The sequence below is a fragment of the Ursus americanus genome, chromosome 12, assembly GCF_024610735.1.
Source record: "Ursus americanus isolate L20-20 chromosome 12, mUrsAme1.1.p, whole genome shotgun sequence".
Lineage (NCBI taxonomy): Eukaryota > Metazoa > Chordata > Mammalia > Carnivora > Ursidae > Ursus > Ursus americanus.
Window position 1 is genome coordinate 56,757,832 of NC_142138.1, and position 21,631 is coordinate 56,779,462.

At 40.1% G+C, this 21,631-nt stretch overlaps 1 protein-coding gene across 1 annotated transcript in view; it reads right to left on the minus strand.

Annotated features, from left to right (window-relative positions):
- Window positions 1-219: 219 nt before the first annotated feature.
- Window positions 220-21,631, minus strand: part of LOC123795134 (mitochondrial adenyl nucleotide antiporter SLC25A24) — a 50,326-nt gene continuing 28,914 nt past the window's right edge. Inside the window, exons 4-10 of the mRNA XM_045801628.2 lie at window positions 19,132-19,243; window positions 16,842-17,000; window positions 14,169-14,321; window positions 10,201-10,308; window positions 8,548-8,715; window positions 4,794-4,944; window positions 220-2,304 (exon numbers count right to left, since the gene is read on the minus strand). Coding sequence (XP_045657584.1) covers window positions 2,120-2,304; window positions 4,794-4,944; window positions 8,548-8,715; window positions 10,201-10,308; window positions 14,169-14,321; window positions 16,842-17,000; window positions 19,132-19,243 — 1,036 coding nt within the window. The 3' untranslated portion in view covers window positions 220-2,119. The remainder of the gene's footprint in view (window positions 2,305-4,793; window positions 4,945-8,547; window positions 8,716-10,200; window positions 10,309-14,168; window positions 14,322-16,841; window positions 17,001-19,131; window positions 19,244-21,631) is intronic.

Sequence of the window (21,631 nt, forward strand, 5' to 3'; positions counted from 1 at the left end):
GTGGAATTGGGACATCAGGAAAAACATCATCTTATGCCAAAATGTATGACAGAGACAACTGCTGTGGCTGTTCAGGAAAAGCCAAAATATTTGGAAAGACTATATGGAGTCAGATGTGAAAAGGATTATTCGAACTGTTGCCAGGGATAGAAGCTTGTGATACAGCTTTTTTTTTTTTCCTTTGGTGGCCTATTTTTTTTTAAATGAGGAAACAAGTCATTTTTAAAATAAATATATAGCTTTTTTAATATAAATGGAAAGTACATATGCAGTAATACTAGAAATAAACATCTTCAACTCTGGGCTCTTTTCGAAAGACACAAGATGATTTTTTCAAAAGATACAAGATGCACGGATAAATCACATTCATACCTTACAATGTTAAATAGCAAACAATTTAAATTCATAATGAACAATGACTGTTTTTCAGTAGCTTGAAACTCTGGTCATTCATCCCATAATTCTTACGAGTAACAAAAAGAAAAAGCTAATCATGTACCTTAATATTGTCATTTCTGGATTACTCACGAAAGTATAAACAACCCTGAAGAAAAAATAGAGTCCTGTGTTTATCACAGGTATTATAAAAATACCAAGACATTTATCAGGCATAACTAATGTATTAAAAACTGTATTTCAGAATATGTTTCACAAACACAACTCCAACATTTCTCTTTGGTTCAGAAAATATAAGAGGTAGGTTCAAATAAAGTAAGTGCCTAGTACATCACTGGATTGTCACTAAAATGTTGGCAATTTGTAACAGAAATCACTAGAAATCAAACGTGAGTTTAGGAACTAAATTGAAAAGCTACAGGACAACTTTGACTAATAACTGTCTAAGTCCTAACCACACAAATCGAAACAAGATGGCCGACTACAAAAATGTTTAGTAAAATGAAAAATATGCTATCAATATTATAAATCTTATCCTAACATGTTCCTAAAGCTTGGGGTAAGGGAGCATATGAATGTATATTTATAACGTGGGCCTTCCATTTAAACATAGGTACCTAATACATAATATTAATACCTACTACTATTAAAACGCACTGATTTCCTAGGTTTGTGCTGTCCAAATTGAGAACTGTAGGTTCTAACAAAGTCAACAGTGTGGGGGGAATGAAAATGTCACTCACCCATGATCGTGTAATTAGGAAACGTCAGATGACCAAGAACGCTCCCTAGAACCTTTCCTGATGAAAACAGAATCTGATTCAAGTAGGAAACGAGGGACAAAGACAAGAGAGACACTCCGAAGAAGCTGATACAAGTAAGAGGGTTCTGTTTCCTGGTGCTTTTCAAAGCGATGACAGACTAAACAGAAGCTTTCAAATAAGTTGCCTTGTGTTGATAATTGAACAGTAATATACGGACAACCAGGGTGCCATTCCAGGAACCAAGTAATAGTGCAAGGAAAATGGAAAAGGGCCCACTGAAGTAAATATCATTTCATCACTCCTCCTTATGCAGAAATATAAACGGACTAGAGTATTCACGTGCCCTGGAATTCTGCCACTTAAGTTCATCCTCATTCAGCTTCAAGAAAGATAAGGATGGAAGCCCTGTACTTACTTGGCTGCTGTAAGATATGTTTTCATGCAATGATTTTCTATTAATGGTTCTACAAAGGAAATTTTAAGAAGTCTACAGAGACATTCAAAATACATAAAACAACGCAAGTTTCAAGTTTTTCTGATCATTTTGTTTTGTAGAAAAAGACATTTAAGTATTAAGGAACTGGCATAAACTTGAACCAAGCAAAATAAAGATTAATGATTTATAATTACCATGCAAAACACATTTAATTCGAGCAATACATTTTCCAGATTTAGGATTCAGGGCAGAGATGTATAGAAAGGTACTAATAGGAAAAGAAAAAAATACAATTTTTGTGGCCTTTTCAAAATTGTATGAGCTTATCAAAACTATGATTTTTGACATTTCTGTATATATAAAATTGAGCCCAAATGTTTAAAGTAATCATTGATATGCTCTTCCTTTTTTTGTGAGAAATATAGGACTTCTTTTGCCATAGACTAGTAATTCTAGGAGAAAAAGTCACTCCAGAGATTGTTGGAAATTGCAATAATCACGCTAAAGCATAAAATTCAACATGTCATTTCTGGGAGACTCCTAAAGTTTCCTTCATATTTTCATAAACCACATAGCTGATGCCCACCGCGGGGAGCACCTTCATGAAGTTTGGGGTGATGCCTCTGTAAAGTCCTGGGATTCCTTCTTTAGAAACGATCCGTCGAAAGAGGCCAACCATGCTCATCTGTTTGTTTCCTTCTATCATGGCTAGAAAAGAAAAGAAACCAGGCTAATTTAATATTCAAGCATGTCTTGTTATTACTACCATATACAATTACGATTCCGACTGACATTCGAGAATATAATGTAGGGATAATATTTATTGCAAGGGGCCCAGGAAAGTACCCCTTTACGTTCCCCTTGCACGGTACCTTATAGTGAGTTCCGTAATTATCAGTGATAACAACAGTTATGCTGAGTGATTACTATGTGTTAGCTACCGGTTAATTACTTTATCCACCAATCCCGCGAGGTAAGTATTCTACCCATTTTATAAATGAGGAATTGGAGGCTTAGAAAGATGCACAAACTTGGCCTGGCACACTTGGCCAGTAAGCGGGAGAGCTGAGAGCAGATGATCTTTCTGACTCCAAAGTTCTTGTGCTTTCTACCGCCCCACATTGCCACCACCACGCCTCCTCATTAACCACACACTGAAAAGAGAGTAGTTCAATCCTGGGAATTAAGGGGAGCAGGGGGAACACTTTGGGAAACTGGGGAAAACGTAGGGTCCCTGGGCTGCGCAAATGACCTCAAGAGGCAAGTAAGGGAGGGAGGGAGAGTCCATTTTGCTGGCACAACAAAGATGGGGGCGGGGACATGCATGTGCTGGGGACAATGCTGCTGCCCCATGTGGTTATTACACAGAGGGGACCCAGTGGCGTGAGGCGGCCAAGGCAGCGGTGGGGAAATGGACGGGAGGCGAAGAAATAAAGTGGGGCCACATTACTACCAGCTTTGAAATTCCCACTAAAAACTTTAGAGTTTATTCTGAAGACACTGGAGAGTCACAGAGATTCCTGAACAGGCGTACAATGATCAGCCCGTGACCTTAAAGACAGCAGCTCTATGGGCCACGGGAGGGCTGAGATGGAGTTGGCAGATGGGAGGGGAGGCCTTGCCAGGTGATGTTTTCGATCAGACGGCCTGAGTTTGAAGTCTAGCTCCACCACTTACCAAATGTATAACCTTAAGGAAGTTACTTAATCTCTTTTTGCCCCAGTTACTCATCTGTAGAATGCAGATGATATTAGTATCAATCCCAAAGATGGCTGTGATGGTTAAATGAGAGAATACCTATGAAATACTTAGTTACTACTTTGCATTTTTCTCTCCAGCCACATGATCTTTCAGTGCCTCAAACGGTCCCCATTTCTCCTGCCTCAGTGCCTTCACGTATACTTTTCCTCAGACTAGAACGCTCTTTATTTTCCACCCCACCGATTTTGCCCGGCTAACTTCCACCCATCTTTCCAGGTTGAGCCTGAATGACAATGTTCTGGGGCTCCCAAGTAAGGGTAGAGCTCCTTGCTCTGTGCTCCCCTAACAAGGGGGAGGTGGTTTAACAAGGTTGTTTACTTGATGACTGTGTGTCTTCTCCATTCGACAATGGCAGGAACCACATCTGACGTGGGGACTGCTCTAACCCTGGCATCTGGCAGAGTTGCCAGCACCTGACCACTGGGGCTCTGGAAGTATTCGTTAATTAATGAGTGACGGCTTGGTTGGGGGTGGGGGGGTGGTTGGTCCTTGGAGGAGAGACTGGAAATAGAGCTGTAGATACCCAGGGCCACTATTTAAACAATGACAGTGGATGAGTGAGACCAGTCAGCAAAAGAGCCAAAAAGAAAAGAAAGGCACAGGCTACGTACTTTAAATAGCAATAAAAGCCAGCAAATCTTAAGAGAATAATCAATGAGCTGGCAGAAAAGCCAGGAGGACACAGTGTAATCAAAGCAAAGGGAGGGGTGCCTCGGTGGCTCAGCCTGTTAAGCGTCCTACTCTTGATATCGGCTCAGGTCATGATCTCAGGGCTGTGAGATCAAGCCCCGAGTCAGGCTCCCCACTGGGTGTGGAGTCTGCTTAGGATTCTCTCTCTCCCTCTCTGAAACAAACAAACAAAAGCCAAGGGAGAGGACAGTGTCACAATGAGGAGGATCACAGTCCAAAATTTGTAGGGTCCAATAATAAACAATTCCAGCCACCACGTCCCAAGAATTTGCCAAAAGCCAGGTGCTTCACATATATTGCTGCTAATTCTTACAACACTGCACAGTTTTCATTCCCATTTACAGATGAGAAAATGAAAATCCAAAGTCGTTTGGGGCAAGAATCGAAACCCAAATCCATCTAGATACTAAAGCTTACTCTTAAAACATGCATTCTCAACATGGGCAAAAAAAAAAATCTTACTCTGTCTATACATAAAGCACAGATATACAGACAGTGCAATGTATCTGTGGTATTAAAATTACATGAAGAGGTGCCTGGGTGGCTCAGTCGGTTAAGTGTCCGACTCCTGGTTTCGGCTCAGGTCATGATCTCAGGGTCATGAGATCGAGCTCCACGTTAGGCTCCCTGCTCAGTGTGGAGTCTGCTTGGGTTTCTCTCTCCCTCTCCCTCTCCATCTCCTCCCACCCCTGCATGTGCGCTCTCTCTAAAATAAATAAATAATCTTTAAACAAAACAAAACCCACCTTGAGCCTGCATGCGTGTTCTCACCAAGGCCAAGGGGTAGCTGGCCAGCTGGCCACAGGTGCTGGATAAGGCACCACATCCCAGCAACACCACGACTCCAGGGTTTACCGAGTCTTTGGCATAATTATCAAGCCAATGGGACTTCAAGAGCTGCCGGAGAAACAGAAAAGAAGAAAGACAGTGAACAACTAACTCGACAACTGCTTTTACTCAGCAGGAACATTTTCTTAGCCACTCGTGTCCTTAGGAGAGACAGGCCACATTTCTGCAAGATCAAGTGGCACAATCCCAGGAGCAGCAGCCACTGTGGGAGGGAGCGGCTCTGCAGGGAGTGGGGGCGGGTGGGGAGAGCCAGTGAGGATTCAGAACCCGTGACCACATGACGTTTGCGCTGGTTGCTCATTTTCTTCTCAACAAAGGTGAAGATCAACAGCAGTTGATAGAGTATCTCAAGGACATTTTCCACGGGGAGTATTAATAAAAACAATATAATTCTACGAATTGCATCGCCTAATGTTGTACTTTATACATACGTTACTTCATTTAGTCCCTTCCCTGAGGTGGAGCTATTCTGCCAATTTTAGAAACGAGGAAAATGAGTCTCAGTGGAATTTTTTGTTTAACAGGGAGCAGCATCAGTGAAGTGATCCCCAGGCCGTGCCTTCCCCCTATGCTCCTACATGCTTGTATTTCCATTAGAAGGCAATGATTGAGAGTAACTGTATAAAATACATATGCGTATCTACTTTTTAAATATATAATATTTTAAGTATAAGACTATGCTAACGTGGGGAACATTATTGTTACGGTAGTGCAAGCAGAGTAACATGCTACCTAAAGCAATCTACGGATTCAATGCAATCTCTGCTCAGATCCCCGTGGCAACTTTTGAAAAAAAAGAGAAAATCACCCTAAAATTCATGTGGAATCTCAAGGGACCCCAGTGAGCCTAAATAATCTTAGAAAAGAAGAATACACCTGGAGGCCTCATCCTCCCTGGTTTCAATAGATACTACAAAGCAACAGTAAGCAGACAGTGCAGGACTGCCTTGAAGACAGATACACAGATCAATGGGACAAAACAGAGTCCATAAATAAACTCTCGAATCTATGGCCAAATGATCAACAAGGATGCCAAGACTACACACTGGAGAAAGAACAGTCTCTGTAACAAATGCTGTGGGGAAAATCGAATATCCACGTGCAAAAGGATAAAGCTGGACCTTTACCTTATACCACGTACAAAAATTAACTCCAAATGGATTAAAGACCTAAACAGAAGACCTCATATACTCTAAAACTTCTAAGAGAAAACACAGGATAAAAGCTTCAGGGCACGGAATTCGGCAATGATTTCTTGGGACATCAAAAGCTTAGGCAACAAAAGAAAAAAATAGATAAAAGAAACTTCACCAACTTAAAAACTTCAGTGCAGCAAAGGAAACAATCAGCAGGGTGAAAAGGCAATCTATGGAATGGGAGAATATATTTGCAAACTACACATCTGATAAGGGGTTAATACCCAAAATATAAAAAGAACTTTGATAACTTAACAACAATTAAAAAAAAAACAATTAAAAATGGGCAAAGGCAACAGATATGTGAAAAGATGCTCAATATCACTAATCATCAGGGAAACACAAAACCACAATGAGACATCACCTCACACCTGTTAGTATGACTAGAATCAAAAAGACATGAAATAGGGGTGCCTGGGTAGCCCAGTCGATTAAGCATCTGACTCTTGATTTGGCTCAGGTCATGATCTCAGAGTTGTGAGATCGAGCCCTACATCGGGCTCCATGCTGGGCATGGAACCTGGTTAAGATTTTCTCTCTCCCTCTCCCTCTCCCTCTGCCCCTACCCCTACCCCCACAGCTCGCGCACATGCACACACACACACACACACACAAGAAAAGAAAAAAAACAGCAAGTGTTGGCAAGGACGTGGCACAAAAGAAACCTTAATGCACTATTGGTGGAAATGCAAACTGGTGCAGCCACTGTGGAAAACAGGGCAGAAGTTTCTCAAAAAATTACACATGGAACTACCATACAATCCAGTAATTCTGCTGGGTGTTTACCCAAAGAAATGAAAACACTAATTCATAGCCATGTTTACTGCAGCATTATTTACAATAGCTAAGACAAGGAAGCAACCTAAATGTCCATGGACAGATGAATGGGTAAGGAAGATAAGGAGTGGGTGTGCACACACGCACACACATACACACACACAATGGAATATTACTCAGCCATAAAAAATAAGATCTTGCCATTTGCAACAACATGAATGGCCCTAGAGAGTATTATGAGGGTATTAAGTGAAATAAGTCTGACAGAGAAAGACACATACCATGATTTTCATTTATATGTGGAATCTAAAAAACAAAACAAATGAACAAACAAACCAAAAAAAAAAAAAAGGCAGAAACTCTTAAATACAGAGAACAAACTTGTAGTTGTCAGAGGGGAGGAGGAGGGAGGGGATGGGCAAAATGGTCGTGAAGGGGAGTGGGAGGTACAGGCTTCCAGTCATGGAGGGAATAAGTCACGGGCATGAAAGGCCCAGCATAAGGAATAGAGCCGACGGCACTGTGATCGCATTGTATGGTGACAGATGGGAGCCACACTGTGGTGAGCTTACAATAACATATCGAGTTGCTGAATCACTATATTGTACACCTGAAACTAATGTAACATTGTGTCTCAACTATACTTCAGCAAAATTAATTGGCAAAAAATTTTGACATTTCTCCAAAAAAGATATACAAATGGACAAAAAGCTTATGAAAAGATGCAACCTCACATATTATCAGAGAAATGCAAATCAAAAGCATAATGCAACATTGCCTCACACCTACCAGGATGGTCATTGTTGGAAAAAAAGAAAAAAACAACAACACAGAAGCAGAAGCTATCTAGTGTTGAACTGTACCCTTAAAAATGGTTAAAATAGCAAATATTATGTTACACACATTTTGCTACAATTTTTAAATTAAATTCCAAAGGCCACTGAATTGTACGCTTTAAATGAATGAAATGTACAGTGTGTAAATTATATCCTAATAAAGCTGTTTAGAAAAAAACGTATGTCTTCTAAGAAAGCTTGCATTCCCCGCTCCACCTCCCGCCTCTGCTACAGGCTTACTCCCATCGTAGCACAACTCCCCGCTCAGTGCGGTAGCTGCTGGCTTCTCTCTCTCCCCGCCCAGAACTTCAGTGTTTTCAAGGCAAAAACCGAGACTGTTTGTCAGATTCGTAAATTATTAAATGGTTTAAATGGCACAGTTGATCCAAGATTTGTGGGCTAAGCTGTCTTTTCAGTGCCAGGGATAAATCTGTACCATCCATGTCAGTCTCTCGGCTTTATGACACATTTTAACAAATCAAAGAAAATATGCCTTTTGCTTACTTCCTCTTTCCTCAAAAAAACCCCTAGTACCATCTTCTAAGCTGAACAATTATATATTATATTATAATTCTATAATGATTATACTCTATAACGTGAGTTCGCACTCTTCATTAATTGAAATAATGCACAGGGAAAATCTGATACGAAGGTGACTACGGGCATATGGGGTTTCATATTCAAGGTACTTGAAAAAAAATGATCAAATAACGCACCCCTGAATCTACTTTTAGTCACAAACTATTTCTTGGTATATATGTGCTTCTTTATATAAAGTCAAATTCTAACAATAACAACTACTTAACTACATTTTCAAATTCAAAAGATTGCTACAGACTTACCTCGTACACAGCAAGATCTATACCTGCATAAGGTATGATGCCTAATAAGTTGGGAACATAGCCTTTGTAAAAAGCTCCCATGCCTTCATGTTTCAAAATCTTCTTGGCACAATCAAATATTCCAGAATATTGCCCAGTTTTGCCTACAGCCAGCCTGGTTTTCATAACCTAGTTATAGAAGAATGTAACAGAATATTATCATTTATATTCATTCTGTCATCATGGAAGTCAAAGGAAGTAATTTTACAGAGAACAAATACCTAGCACATATTTTCTCTCAATTTGTTGATGTGTTATCTCTCACATATAACGTCTACTGAAAGGCTAACACTAGAGCCAAGAAGACCTATTTATTGTAAAGAGGATCCGAATGAGGGCGGAGAAAAGAGAAAATAATTCGCAGATGTCTTAAAATTGACCGGTGACCAATTAGATATGGAGGGTGAGGGAAACGGTAGCGTACAGGACGACCCCAGTGTTTCTAGCCTGGAACACAGGAGGGGGGCAGCAGGGAGGCGGGAAGGTGATGTTATTAACTGAGATGGAGGATATAAGTGGAAGACCATGTATTCGGTTAGGATATTTTTTGAGGCGTGTGAGGAATAATATGAACAACCATATTAAAATACTTGTAAGGAAAGCTATATTAATATGCATACCATATGCATATTAATATGCATAAAATTAAGGTGAAGATTAAGAGTGTATTTTGCTTAGATCTTATGAGTTGTTGAAAAACCCTTTGTCATATCAATAAAGATAGCCACATCTATAATATCATTTTTACTCTAAGCAAGAGTTAGCAAACTTTTCCTACAAGGTGACATGGTAAATATTTCAGTCTTTGCAGGCCTAAAATCTCAGGTCCGTTGCATATTTTTCTAATCTCTTTAACCAACTTTTTAAAATGTATAAAACCATTCTTAGCTCGAGGGCTGTACAAAGAACTCCCCAGGCACATGGTCCGCCAATCGCACGCTCGAGTGGTGGGATGTGTAGCGAGGACTACCATCACCTGATCAAATCTACTATGAAATTATGGTACAGAACCTCTTTGGAGAGGAATGGGTGTTATAATTCTTATCAACGTTGTGGCAGCCAGCCTCTGAGAGGGCCCCCAACTAACCCTGCCGCCTGGTGTTCACACCGTGTGTGGTCCCTTCCCATGCTCTTCCACGGGTGGTCTGTGTGGCCAACAGAATACAGCAGAAATGACAGAAGATTGCAGCTTCCATCTTGAATGCTGGCTAACAATTCTCTGTCTCTTTCATATCACCGACTTGGGGGAAACAGCTATCATGTTGTGGGGGTACTCAAACAGCCAATGGAGAGGCCCCTGTGATAAGGAACCGACAGCTCCAGCTCTAACAGCCAGGGAGGCCCAGCAGCAAACACGTGAGCGAGCCTGGAAGCAGACCCGCTCCCCAGTTGAACCTGGCAGCAGCTGCAGGTCTGACCCACACCTTGACTCGAGGCTCAGAGGAACCCTGAGCCAGGGGCACCCCGCTAAGTGGCTCCTGGACTACTGAGCCACAGAAACCACGACATACTAAATGCCTGTGTTAAACTGCTAATCTGGGGATAACCTGTTACCCAGCGATCGATAATGAAACGGACACCATCCACGCAGTCAGGCTTCGCGACGGAGCTTACCTCCATGGGGTAGATAATAGTCTGCGCAGTTGCTCCGGCCAGGGAACCAGAGATAAATCTCTCGAAGGTTCCTACTTTCTGTCCTTCCTCAGTAAGCAACTTCTTGTACTGTATAAATACATTTAAAAAAATGTATATGAATACCTGTTACAGACTGAGTCATGTCCCCCCTCCCAACAAATTCTTAGGTTGAAGCTGTAACCCCCACTGTGATGATATTTGGAGATGGGGCCTCTAGGAGATAAGCAGGATTAGATGAGGTCATGGGGGGGCTTGAAAGGATTAGTGTCCTTAAAAGAGACACTAGAGAGTTCTCTCTTCTCCACTCCCTTCCCCTCTTTCTCTTCCTATACACATCTAAAGAAAGGCCGTATGAGCACAGAGCAAGCGGGTAGCCATGTATAAGTGAGGAAGAGAGCCCTCACCAGAAACCAAGCTGGCCAGCGCCTTGGTCTTGGGTCCCCCAGCTCCAGGACTGTGAGAGAGCAGTGTCTGTCGTTTAAACAACTAACACGGCATTTTGTTACGGCAGCCCGAGCTAAGTAAATACCAAAATACAAATCAACTCCCAGTAATCAATTAATTGACAATATGATGATGTTTTTCCAAATGCATACACGGCATTAACAATACCTAGAAAAGAAGCAAAGCTCAGATGCTAAAACATTCAGTTTACTAGACAGTGCTTTTCAAGTTAGATTTCCACAGAACACAGATGTTCCACAGATGGGACCCAGTTACTCTTCTGTGAAAACACAGTAATAGCATTCTTTCCCAGAAAATATAGGGTTGATAAAGTATTCACAATTTTTGGATGTTTTCCTCATAGCTTTTTAAAAAAGATTTTATTTTTTTATTTGACAGAGATCGAGAGAGAGAGAGAGAGAGAAAAGGAGAGAGAGCACAAGCAAGGGGAGCAGCAGGCAGAGAGAGAAGGAGGCTCCCCACTGAGCAGGGAGCCTGATGCGGAGCTCAATCCCAGGACCCTGAAACCACGACCTGAGCTGAAGGCAGACACTTAACTGACGGAGCCACCTAGGCAACCCTGGTTTTTCTTTTTTTAAGATGAGTTTATTTTCACCAGTATAAATAAAATAAGGAACAAATATTAACAGAACAACTGAGAAAGACATTTCTATAGGTAACACATAAAATAACACATTATCATTACCACGTCAACCCCAGAGCCCACGTGGCCCACCAGTACTAAGGAACCAACACAGCGGATCGGGCCAAGGGTAAAATTGACCCCAATGCAATAAAAATATCTACAGACCAGGATGTTAATATCACGGCTGTGGAGTCGCGAGACCTGGGCTGGAACCCCAGGGACGCGTGGCCCTTGAGCAAGTTCGTGAATGTGTTTCCTCATCTGCAATAACAGTACCTATTCTCACAAGGTTGCTGAAAGGATTAAATAAGATAATACATATAATACAGCATAGTGCTGAGCCCATGGAGAATAGTCAGTAAATGTTATTACTATTACCATTCTCTTCCTACAACTTGGAAAGAAAGGCTCTGCCCAAACACAGACTGGTCATAAACCAGGCAAACCAGATTCCTTGTTTTAGAAAGGTGAAGTGAGTCTACAGAGGTAATTAACCACTGACCCGAAGGAGAAGTGGATAAATCAACAGAGAGAAGCAGGAGGTTAACCCGGAAATTCTTTTGTCTATCCTTTTCTCTTCCATTTGTTACAACATCTACTTCAATATATCTATTCTCTTCCAGCTTCCAATACCACTTCCTCCTTCATTCTCAGGAAATGTCCTTTCTTGGGAACTCAAGGAAGAACAGAGGCCACCAAGCAAGAATATTCCTGCCCACCCTCCACAGAATTATCCACGGCCACATACATCTTCTTTCTTCCCAAAGTGACATAAGTAGAGTCCTCCATGCCACCAAAGCCAATCCTTCCCAGGGCCTCTGGATGGCACCCATGTCTCCCCAGCCCTTCCACTGCACATATATTTCCTGTGAGCACCTGCTGCATTCACCAGCCTCTCCCTTCTATACCTTCCCTTGTGTTGACATGCTTCCTTCAGCAATGGGCACCTTAAGATAAAACCTATCAAAACCCTCCCTCTGCCCACCATCTTTCTTATCTATCACTCTCATTTTTTTCTCCTTCCCTTCACTCAAGTAAGTCCCCAAAAATGTGTCTACACTGTTCAATTTCTGTCACCCCCTAGTTTACTTTCACTCATTTCAGAATGGTTTCACATCTCTTCACTTCTCTGGACACTTTATACCAACCTCTCCTATCTCTGGATTGATAAATCCTTTTTCATCCTCTCACGTCTAGGCCCTCAGTCTCTGCATTCCCTCTGTCCCTCTGGCTATTACTTCTCAGTCTCCTCTCCAACGGGCTCCTTCTTCTCCCCCCCCCCTCCCCGGGCACATTCCCGGAATTCTTCCATTCTATACGTCTTCCTCAGTGATCCATTCCAATGACTTCAACTCAGAAACCACCTCTCCATCAGAGATCAACGGTCCCACTGAAGAGTTACCTATTCGTGTGGCAGTGATGCCTCAAATTCTGCATGTCCAAAATGGAACCTGTCACTGTACCCCAAAATCTATTCCTCTTATTGTATTCTCCCTGTATGCAGTTGCCCAAATTAGGACCCAGAGTATCATCCTTGATTCCTCTTTCTTTCTCACTTCCATAACCACTCAGTGAGTCCCGTTGATTCTACTTCCAAAATATTTTTCAGTTCATTTCCTTCTTCTCCAGTTTGTCCAGCCACCACCTTCTCCTGGTGCTCATCATTTCTTACCTGGATGATAGAAATATTTCCTTAAATAGTCTCCCTGCCTCCAGTCTGGCGTCACTCTCCTCTAGAATATTCTCCATTTTTTCCAGGTTCATCTTTCTTAAATGTAAATATACTCATTTTGCTTCTCTACTGAAGATGCTTCAATAGGCCCCTCACCCTCTTCAGGATAAAATTAAGGCTCCTATTACACTTGGCTTCTGCCTACCTGTCCAGCCTGCTTTCATCATTCTCTTCCCAGAAACACATTCCACTACACCAGAGCCAAATGAACCACCTTCAGTTTCCTTAGTGACTGATGCTCTCCTGTGCCTGCATTTCTGTCCACACACTGCTTCTGCTCAAAATACACATCTTTCCCTTCACCTTAGTAGACCTGAGATTCAGACAGGCTGGGGCTCACACTCCAGCTCGGGCACTTCTGTGTTTTCACTCATTCAGTAAGGACTCACCAGCACTGGGCAAGGTGCTGGGAAGACAAACCTGAAAACAAATGTTGCCTAAGGAAGCTCAGTCTTGTTAAGGAGAGAAAGAAGTACTGAGATAATCAGAATTTCGTATGAAAGTGCTACAACAGAGGGAGACCAAAGGAACTGTGACAGTGAAGAAGGTTTCCTGGAGGAAACAACTCCTGAGTCAAGTCTTGTAGGATGTCTGCCACTATCTGACATTCATTCAACAAACACTTACTGAGCACTTATCACACGCCAGGCTCCAAGGGCTGGACTCCACAGAGAAGCAGCCAAGCCCCTGCCTTCAAGGAGCTTTCACTCTAAATTCAGTTCAACTTTATAGCAATGTCAAATTGCACAAAGGACTCCAACTTAAAAGTTTTCCTTCCAGACGTTAGACTGGGATGCTTTCATAAAACTTAGGTTAGCCCGCGGCTTCTCCTCTGGATTCAAAATGAATAAGCAAAAATGCTGTATTTCTTTTAAGTGCTACTATGAAAAGAATACAGACGTCTTTTTAAAATAAATAATACGAAATTAAGAATTCTAGAGTTTGGTCATAAAGAGTCTGAGTTCATGTAGTTCTCATCTCCTGGAAGAGAAATTCCTCCTGGTGTGTAAGTGGAAAATTATTACACAGGAAAACAAGAACCCAAAAAGCACTCTATTTTCATTGCTATTGAATCAGTTTATGAACTCCTCTTTGTTAAGAAATTCCACAGGTGACAACAATTACCTGTTCATATGCCCAGAACTTAACAGCTGTCTCGGGAGCAATTTTAATGACATTTGTACCATTTCCTCTCCAAAGGGAGCGGATACCTCCTTCTTTCACCATCTGTCGAAAGCCATCATAGATGTTCATTTTGCCTGATTTTGAACCATGGACCTAAAAATAAAAGCAAAAGGATAAAAAAACATTGGTGGCATGCTACTGTTACTATTTCTAAAGTAACCATACAAACCACCCTATTTCAACACTATTTATTACTGCAAGAAGATGTATTTTAAAATAGAATATAGAAAGTTCAGATAATGTAGAATGATAGGAAGAATTACTAGCACCATTTTAGAGCCTTGACTCTAAATCTAAAACTAAGAAAAATCAGTATCCTCAGCATGGGAAAGCAGACAGAGAGGACATGATCTAAATTAAAATTATTATGAACAACATTCATAAGATAACATGAACCAAATTATGTATTAGGCTACGGAATACCCCTTAGAATGCAAACAAGTTCAGTTTAAGAAAACTTTTAAAAATATACTGCAGGTAATATACCATCTCTCCCCCACCACCAAAGAAGTAATACCAATATGAACTATAAATGGGTCCGAGAACAATTTTGTATTATGTATATCAGGGCCACAGACACTGGAATGCACATAGCCTGGCACCGAAAATAAAAATTATACTTATATCTATGGCTTATCTCAAAGCCTCGCTAGGCAATAAATTCACGGCCTCACCCCGTAAATACTTGGTTTAGACTACAAATGTGATCGCTGTTTAAATACACGAGACCTTATAATTGTTTCCATGTAAAAATGATTAAATCCAATAAGCCAAAAATAAGTAAAGAAATCAGCTCTCTTCTGACTGTTTTGGCTCACACAAAATGAGTGGCTACTGTAAAAAAAATAGAAAAACAAGATGTTAGGGGCTGAAGACTAAAGGTCAGCCACATGGGCAATGTGTGGTTGAATCTGCAATAAAAACTCTGGAGGGACGCCTGGGTGACTCAGTCGCCTGGGCGTCCGCCTTCGGCTCAGGTCATGATCTCAGGGTCCTGGGATCGAGTCCCACATCGGGCTCCCTGCCCAGTGGGGAGAAGCAGGCTCCCCCCAGCAGGCTCTGCCTGCCACTCCCCCTGCTTGTGCTCTCTCTCTCTCTGACAAAGAAATAAAATCTTTTGAAAAAATAAAATAAGTATGTAGCTAAAACTTGAGAATTAAAAAAAAAAAAAGACTCTGGACATCAAAGACTCAGGTGAACTTTCTCGGTCGGTTTACAGCACTGTGCCCACTGACACACCTCGATGCCAGGAAAGTAACACAGAGTGACCCTACAGGGAGAAGACAACTAAAGCTCTACATCTGGCACTTTCCCAGACTTGTCCTGATATGCTTCTTTCTTTGGCTGATTTTCATCTGTATCTTTGCCCCGTAATAAACCACAACCAGGAGTCTTAAAGCTTCTACTGTGTTCTACGAGCCAGACTGAATTACTGAACCTGAAGGCAGTTCTGAGAAACCTCACCCACTCGCCCCACAGAACTTGTAAGAAATAGAGTCCAGAGATAACCGTTTTATTTTAAATAAACTTCACCATAAACAATGACAAAGGAAAAGAGGAATGCTTACTCGAGCTTCTCAAAGTCAGTGTGCTATCATTCCTAAAGAAAAACGCAAGCACCAATTCCTTCTCCTTTTTCCTTAAAGCACTATTTTTACTTCTAAGTATATTTTGAGATTTAGGTACTTTCTGAACGGATGCTAGCTTAAAATATTGTCAGAAATCCTTTTTATACATAAATCTAAGGACAAGTATAAAAAGTGTTGACCACAGGTATGACAACACAACTTTCGAAACTATTTTTTAAGTAACTACTATATTGCAGTGGGGTGTTCCAGTGTATCTGGCATTTTCACATACTTTAGATCCTTTAATTCTTACAGCCAGCCTTGTTAGATATTCTTAATCCCCACTCACTGCAGGATGAAGGAAAATGAGACCTCGGGGGTTCCATGCAGTGTGAGACCACAAGCTCTAGAGCCAAATATACTCCACTCCTCATCTAACAGTTGTAAAGGAAAAGTTGTTTACTTCTCCACAGATAACGTGAGGACGAAATACCCACCTCACTGGGTTGCCATGAGGATTAACTGGGTTACCATAATGAGCACCAAGAAAATATCAATTCCTTTCCTTTCTCTCCTTCTTTCCACTCTGACCAGCCAGGCCCACATGGCTAGTAAATAGCAGCCAGTCTATAAATCCAGGTCTTTTCTGCTAATGTCATCTTTAGAATAATTTTAAAAATTATATCCCTGTACCAAGATTCTAAACTTTGGAAATATCGCACTTTTGAGAAAGTACATAAAACAGAAGAAAAACATTATTTTTTCCTACAATAACGGCTAGAGACTTTTTTTCTCATTAAACATTTGAAAAGTCATGGAATGCTAGAGATTAAAAGTTTAACACACACGAGGACCCACAATTTAAGGTCTGGTGAAATACTCATAGGGACTGAATTCAGGGTTAGTAACAACAGATTTCATACCTATTTTTGAAAGGCATGAAAGAAGATTATGGAGAAATTTTTAAACTTCTTTCTCAAAGTGGCACATTTCTCATCATTTTAGAGTACGTAGGCGACACTGAGACTCAAGATCACAGGCTCACCTGCATCATGACTTTCAGACGGTCCAAAGGGGCAGTGCTTGTTCGAGAGACGGCGCCCGCGATACCTCCTGCCAAGAGCTGCCTCCACCACTGTCCAGACTTCTTTTCATCTTCCGTGAACTCGTCCGGAATAGTTAAACTATCTCCTATGTCAATGCCCTGTTAAGATGGAAAAAAGATCCCCACGCTCCCTCCGTTAAAAATAGATCACCCCAGAAGGTGCGCTGGAGAGAAGACTCACATGTTATTTTACAGTGAAGATCAACTCCATTCCTTAGAAAGTATACTACGCCAGTGTGAGCGTACAGATGATTCTGAAGGGCCTAGTCACACTAAACGAAGTTCAGCATCAGTTCACAAGAAATGAAAGTGCACGGTAACTACAAATTTACAAAACTAACAATTACGACTTTCCTTCTTAATAGATTCAGAGTAACTTTCCTCCTCTTGGTCTAAGTCAGAATGAAAGGTCAGCCTTTTATCAGATGGGAATCCTTCTTAGCTACAGAAAGAAATTCGTTTGTCAACTCTTCAAGGATACTCCCTTTATCTCAAAATTCTTTCCACTTTATTCTTTATACCATGATACATGCTTTAGACATGTAAATAAAAATTAAATTAAAGCTATATATGGGAACACCCTAAAACTCACCTCCTATGTAGATTGCCTATAAATATTTTTATGCCTTGTCATTTAAAACATCCAATAGGTTCTTTATAAAGTTTAGCGAGCAGGGAGGTACTGTTTAAAAATAATCCTTCCTCTAATATACTCTATAAACATTACCATAGATTACAAATATAGCTTGAGATGAATGGGGTCTAAAATGATAGTATTTTTATAACTTTATTATCTAAATGATTCTGCTGTAAAAGATTTTATAGGTAGGAGTGTAGGGGTAATAACCCCCTCTTTCTTCATTTTACTATCAATAAAATGAATGTTGTTAACAACTATCTCCAAAAGTACATTAAGAGTCTGATTATATAAATTTACATAAGTAGAAAATGTATCTAGGCAACTGAACTCCTAATAAAGTATATTATTCTTTTTTTTTTGGTACAAAAAAGGTGATTTCTTTTTATTTTTATTTTTTATAATAATTTTTTTATTATGTCATGTTAGTCACCATACAGTATATCCTTAGTTTTTGATGTAGTGTTCCATGATTCATTATTTGCGTATAACACCCAGTGCACCATGCAATACGTGCCCTCCTTACTACCCATCACCAGCCTATCCCAGTCCTCCACCCCCTCCCCTCTGAAGCCCTCAGTTTGTTTCCCAGAGTCCACAGTCTCTTGTGGTTCATTCCCCCTTCTGTTTACCCCCCTTCATTCTTCCCTTCCTTCCCCCTCCGATCTTCCTGCTATTTCTTATGTTCCATAAATGAGTGAAACCATATAATTGTCTTTCTCTGCTTGACTTATTTCACTCAGCATAGTATATTATTCTATACTCATAGAAGAGGCATTAATCACCATAATTTTATAATGCTCTAAGTTTAGGCATTGTTACTAGCAGCGGTGTGAACTCTAGGCTTCATTTATTACATATGAAACTTATTGAAATCCATGAATAAGCACAGCAGACAAACCCACTAGGAAAAATAAAATTCCCTCCAAGAGTTCCCATTGGTTTCCGGAGCGGATTGCACCATAAACTGACCTTCATTTACACCAATATATGTTAGCAGAATATTAATGAAGTCTCACTAAAATTTGAAAGTCTTGAGAAATACAGATAGGTGTGAATTGCTAAACAAAAGAGCCAAAGGTGTTTTAACCTTCAATGATTATTATTGTAAGTACCTTCTCCCAGAGATAAATCTAGAGAGTTGACAAAACAAGTGAAAGTTTCAGAAGGCATGCCTGGCCCATTAATGGCCAAGAAAATAGAATCTCAGCAATCATGAGGTGCTGAGATTATTTAAGCAATGTATATCTACAAAAAGTAAAAACCTATGACTTTCACACTTCTTTTGGCAAAATACTTAAATGCAATAAAAGCTGGCCCACTCATCTTCATAAGATTTTTGGAAGGCAATATCCCCTCCTAGTATTGAGAATGGCAAAAATGGATACCACGGTTGCAATGTTTATGCTGCCTCAGGGTTTGGGTTTTTTAATGATATTCTGAATATACACCTAATAGAATAAGCAGAACTCTACACGTGAAGGAGCTACTGGGAATTGGGCACCCTGGCCCGTAAGCATTATAGAGTGTTCTCATGTAATAGATAACCATGGCTTATAAACAAGTATAACGTAATACGTATAGCATACTTACAGTAGAATGTTTCCAGAAACGGATAATTTCCTCAATGTCTGTGACAGGATTAAATAAGAAATAGTCCCTCCATTCATTCCAGTCTACTGTCATTGTCCCATCAGCATCAATACTGAAAATAAAAAGAAGCTAATTAAAAAACAGAATAAAACTGGTAAGTAAAACATTATTGGCCATTTTGCAGAATGATAATTTCTTCTCCAACTCAATATTCTTCTTAAAAGCTCCCAATTCATAATAATAGGTTGCTGGAAATGGCAGCCAGCTTTTGCTGTTCTGTCAGATAGTTGTAATCATTTAGGTGAAGAAGGACCCCAAAGCCACAGAGAGATCTCACTAGAGACTACTTTTGGCACTGTGTCAAACTAATCAATGAGCTATCAAACACTAAAGCTGGAAGATTAAATACGGAGAGGTAGTAATAAATGGATTTATGACCCATTTTTTCTTGCAGTAGCTCAGGAAGATATTTCTTAACGTTCTAACATTTGGATGTGATTTTGGAATATACTCAAAATATTCTATCAATTTCCTTCTCCAACCTCCTCAAAGCTAAGAAAATAAGCAGTAACTGTAAAAAAAAAAAAAATCTAACTTGGTGACTGGGCCTTTCAAGTCTTAAGAAATCATGGTACCTCATCTTTAACATTTAACATTAATATACTCTAACCTTAGATATTTTTCATTAACTTTTGGCTTGATTTACAAGTTCCTTGGCAATGTGTTACTTGACCAGTTTTTTTTTTTAATAATATTTTTTTATTATATTATGTTAGTCACCATACAGTACAGCCCTAGTTTTTGATGTAAAGTTCCAGGATTCATTACTTGCGTATAACACCCAGTGCACCATGCAATACGTGCCCTCCTTACTACCCATCACCAGCCTATCCCATTCCCCCACCCCCCTCCCCTCTGAAGCCCTCAGTCTGTTTCAAGGTCCACTCTGAACTGTAGCAGGATTTTGATTGTTTTGTTCACTATCTATACCCAGGACCTGAAGCAGCTGGTGCAAAAAGGGCATTCATTTATTTGTTGAATTAATGACTGTCCCTGAAAAAAAAGTCTGGGTGTCTCCTCCAAACCTTGTATTTATCAATAATTCATATGAAAATGATAAAGATGGCAGTCAAATCAAACGCAATTTTCAGGTATTAATATTATCATGTTTTCTGGTGCAAATTTTAATCTTGATCTACATATGTGAAATTACACAAACTTTAATTTGTCTTAGCACATGGGTATTAACATTTCACATGAGAGCCCTGGTTACTCCTATGTCTATAATATTATTCTGGGTTGCAATATTTAGAACTTTTTTTTTTATCACTATTTTCTATTTTAACGCAATTGTTTATCATCTGACCCTGCCCCTCCATCTCCCATATATGCATTCGTGAATATCTTCCACAGAGCGAGGACTTTTGTTGATTTTAATCACTGGGAACACCCAAGTGTTTAGAACAGTGCCTGACAGAGCGAATATTTACTGAATGAACAGATGGATTCTAAATGCCATAGCTTACAGCCACAGAACACTGACAAACGTCGTAAATAAAACGGTCTCACTGTAGGTTTAAGCTGCATTTCTCTTCAAATTGTTCATGTTGAACATCCCTTATCCTACTCACTTGCTATTCCTGTCTCCCCTTGTGTGAAATGCCTGTTTGTGTCTTTTGCCCATTTTTTTAATGGGCCGGGTATCTTTTTCTTTTATATGTACAGTTCTTTATATAGCTGATTCTAATACTTCAAGTTATAAATTAGCAAATACCTTCTCTTGGTCTTTTCACTTTGTTTATGGTATCTGCGAATAGATGCTCTTAATTTTAATATAGCTGAATTTATCAATCTTTTCATTTATGCTACTGTCTTTCGTGTCTTTTTTTTTTTTTTTTTAACAATAAATCTTTCCCTACACTGAGGTGAAGACATTTCCTTTTCTTACCCTACAAGTATTATAGTTTAACTTTCACATTTAGGTTGATTTTTGTGTATGGTGTGAGGTAGGCACCCAGCTTCCTTTGTGTCTGCATGGATAACCAGATGCACCAGCACCCCGTACTGCATAGTCTCTTCTTTTCTACAAAGTCATCTGCAAAGCCACTTCTCTTGTGTGACAAATCCCAAATATGGATGGGTCTATTTCCAGGATATTATGCTCCATTTGTCAACTTGTCTATACGTGTACCACTACCACTGTCTTAACTATAGCTTAATAACAACACTTGACATCTGATAAAGCAGGTCCCCTGCATCCCATGGCTCTTCAAGAATGTCTAGGTTATTTTTGGGCCTTTGCTCTTTGATATTAATTTGAGACTTAGTTTGACAAGTTTCTGAAAAAAAATATATACTTCTTTTTTCCAATGGCATTGAATCATTAGCAATTTGGAGAAAAGGTACATCTTTTCTGTACTTCGTAATCTAACAAAATGTTTTAAGTTGCTCTTATAAAAGCATTGATTGTGGCACATTATGCTTTCTATATACAGCTAAC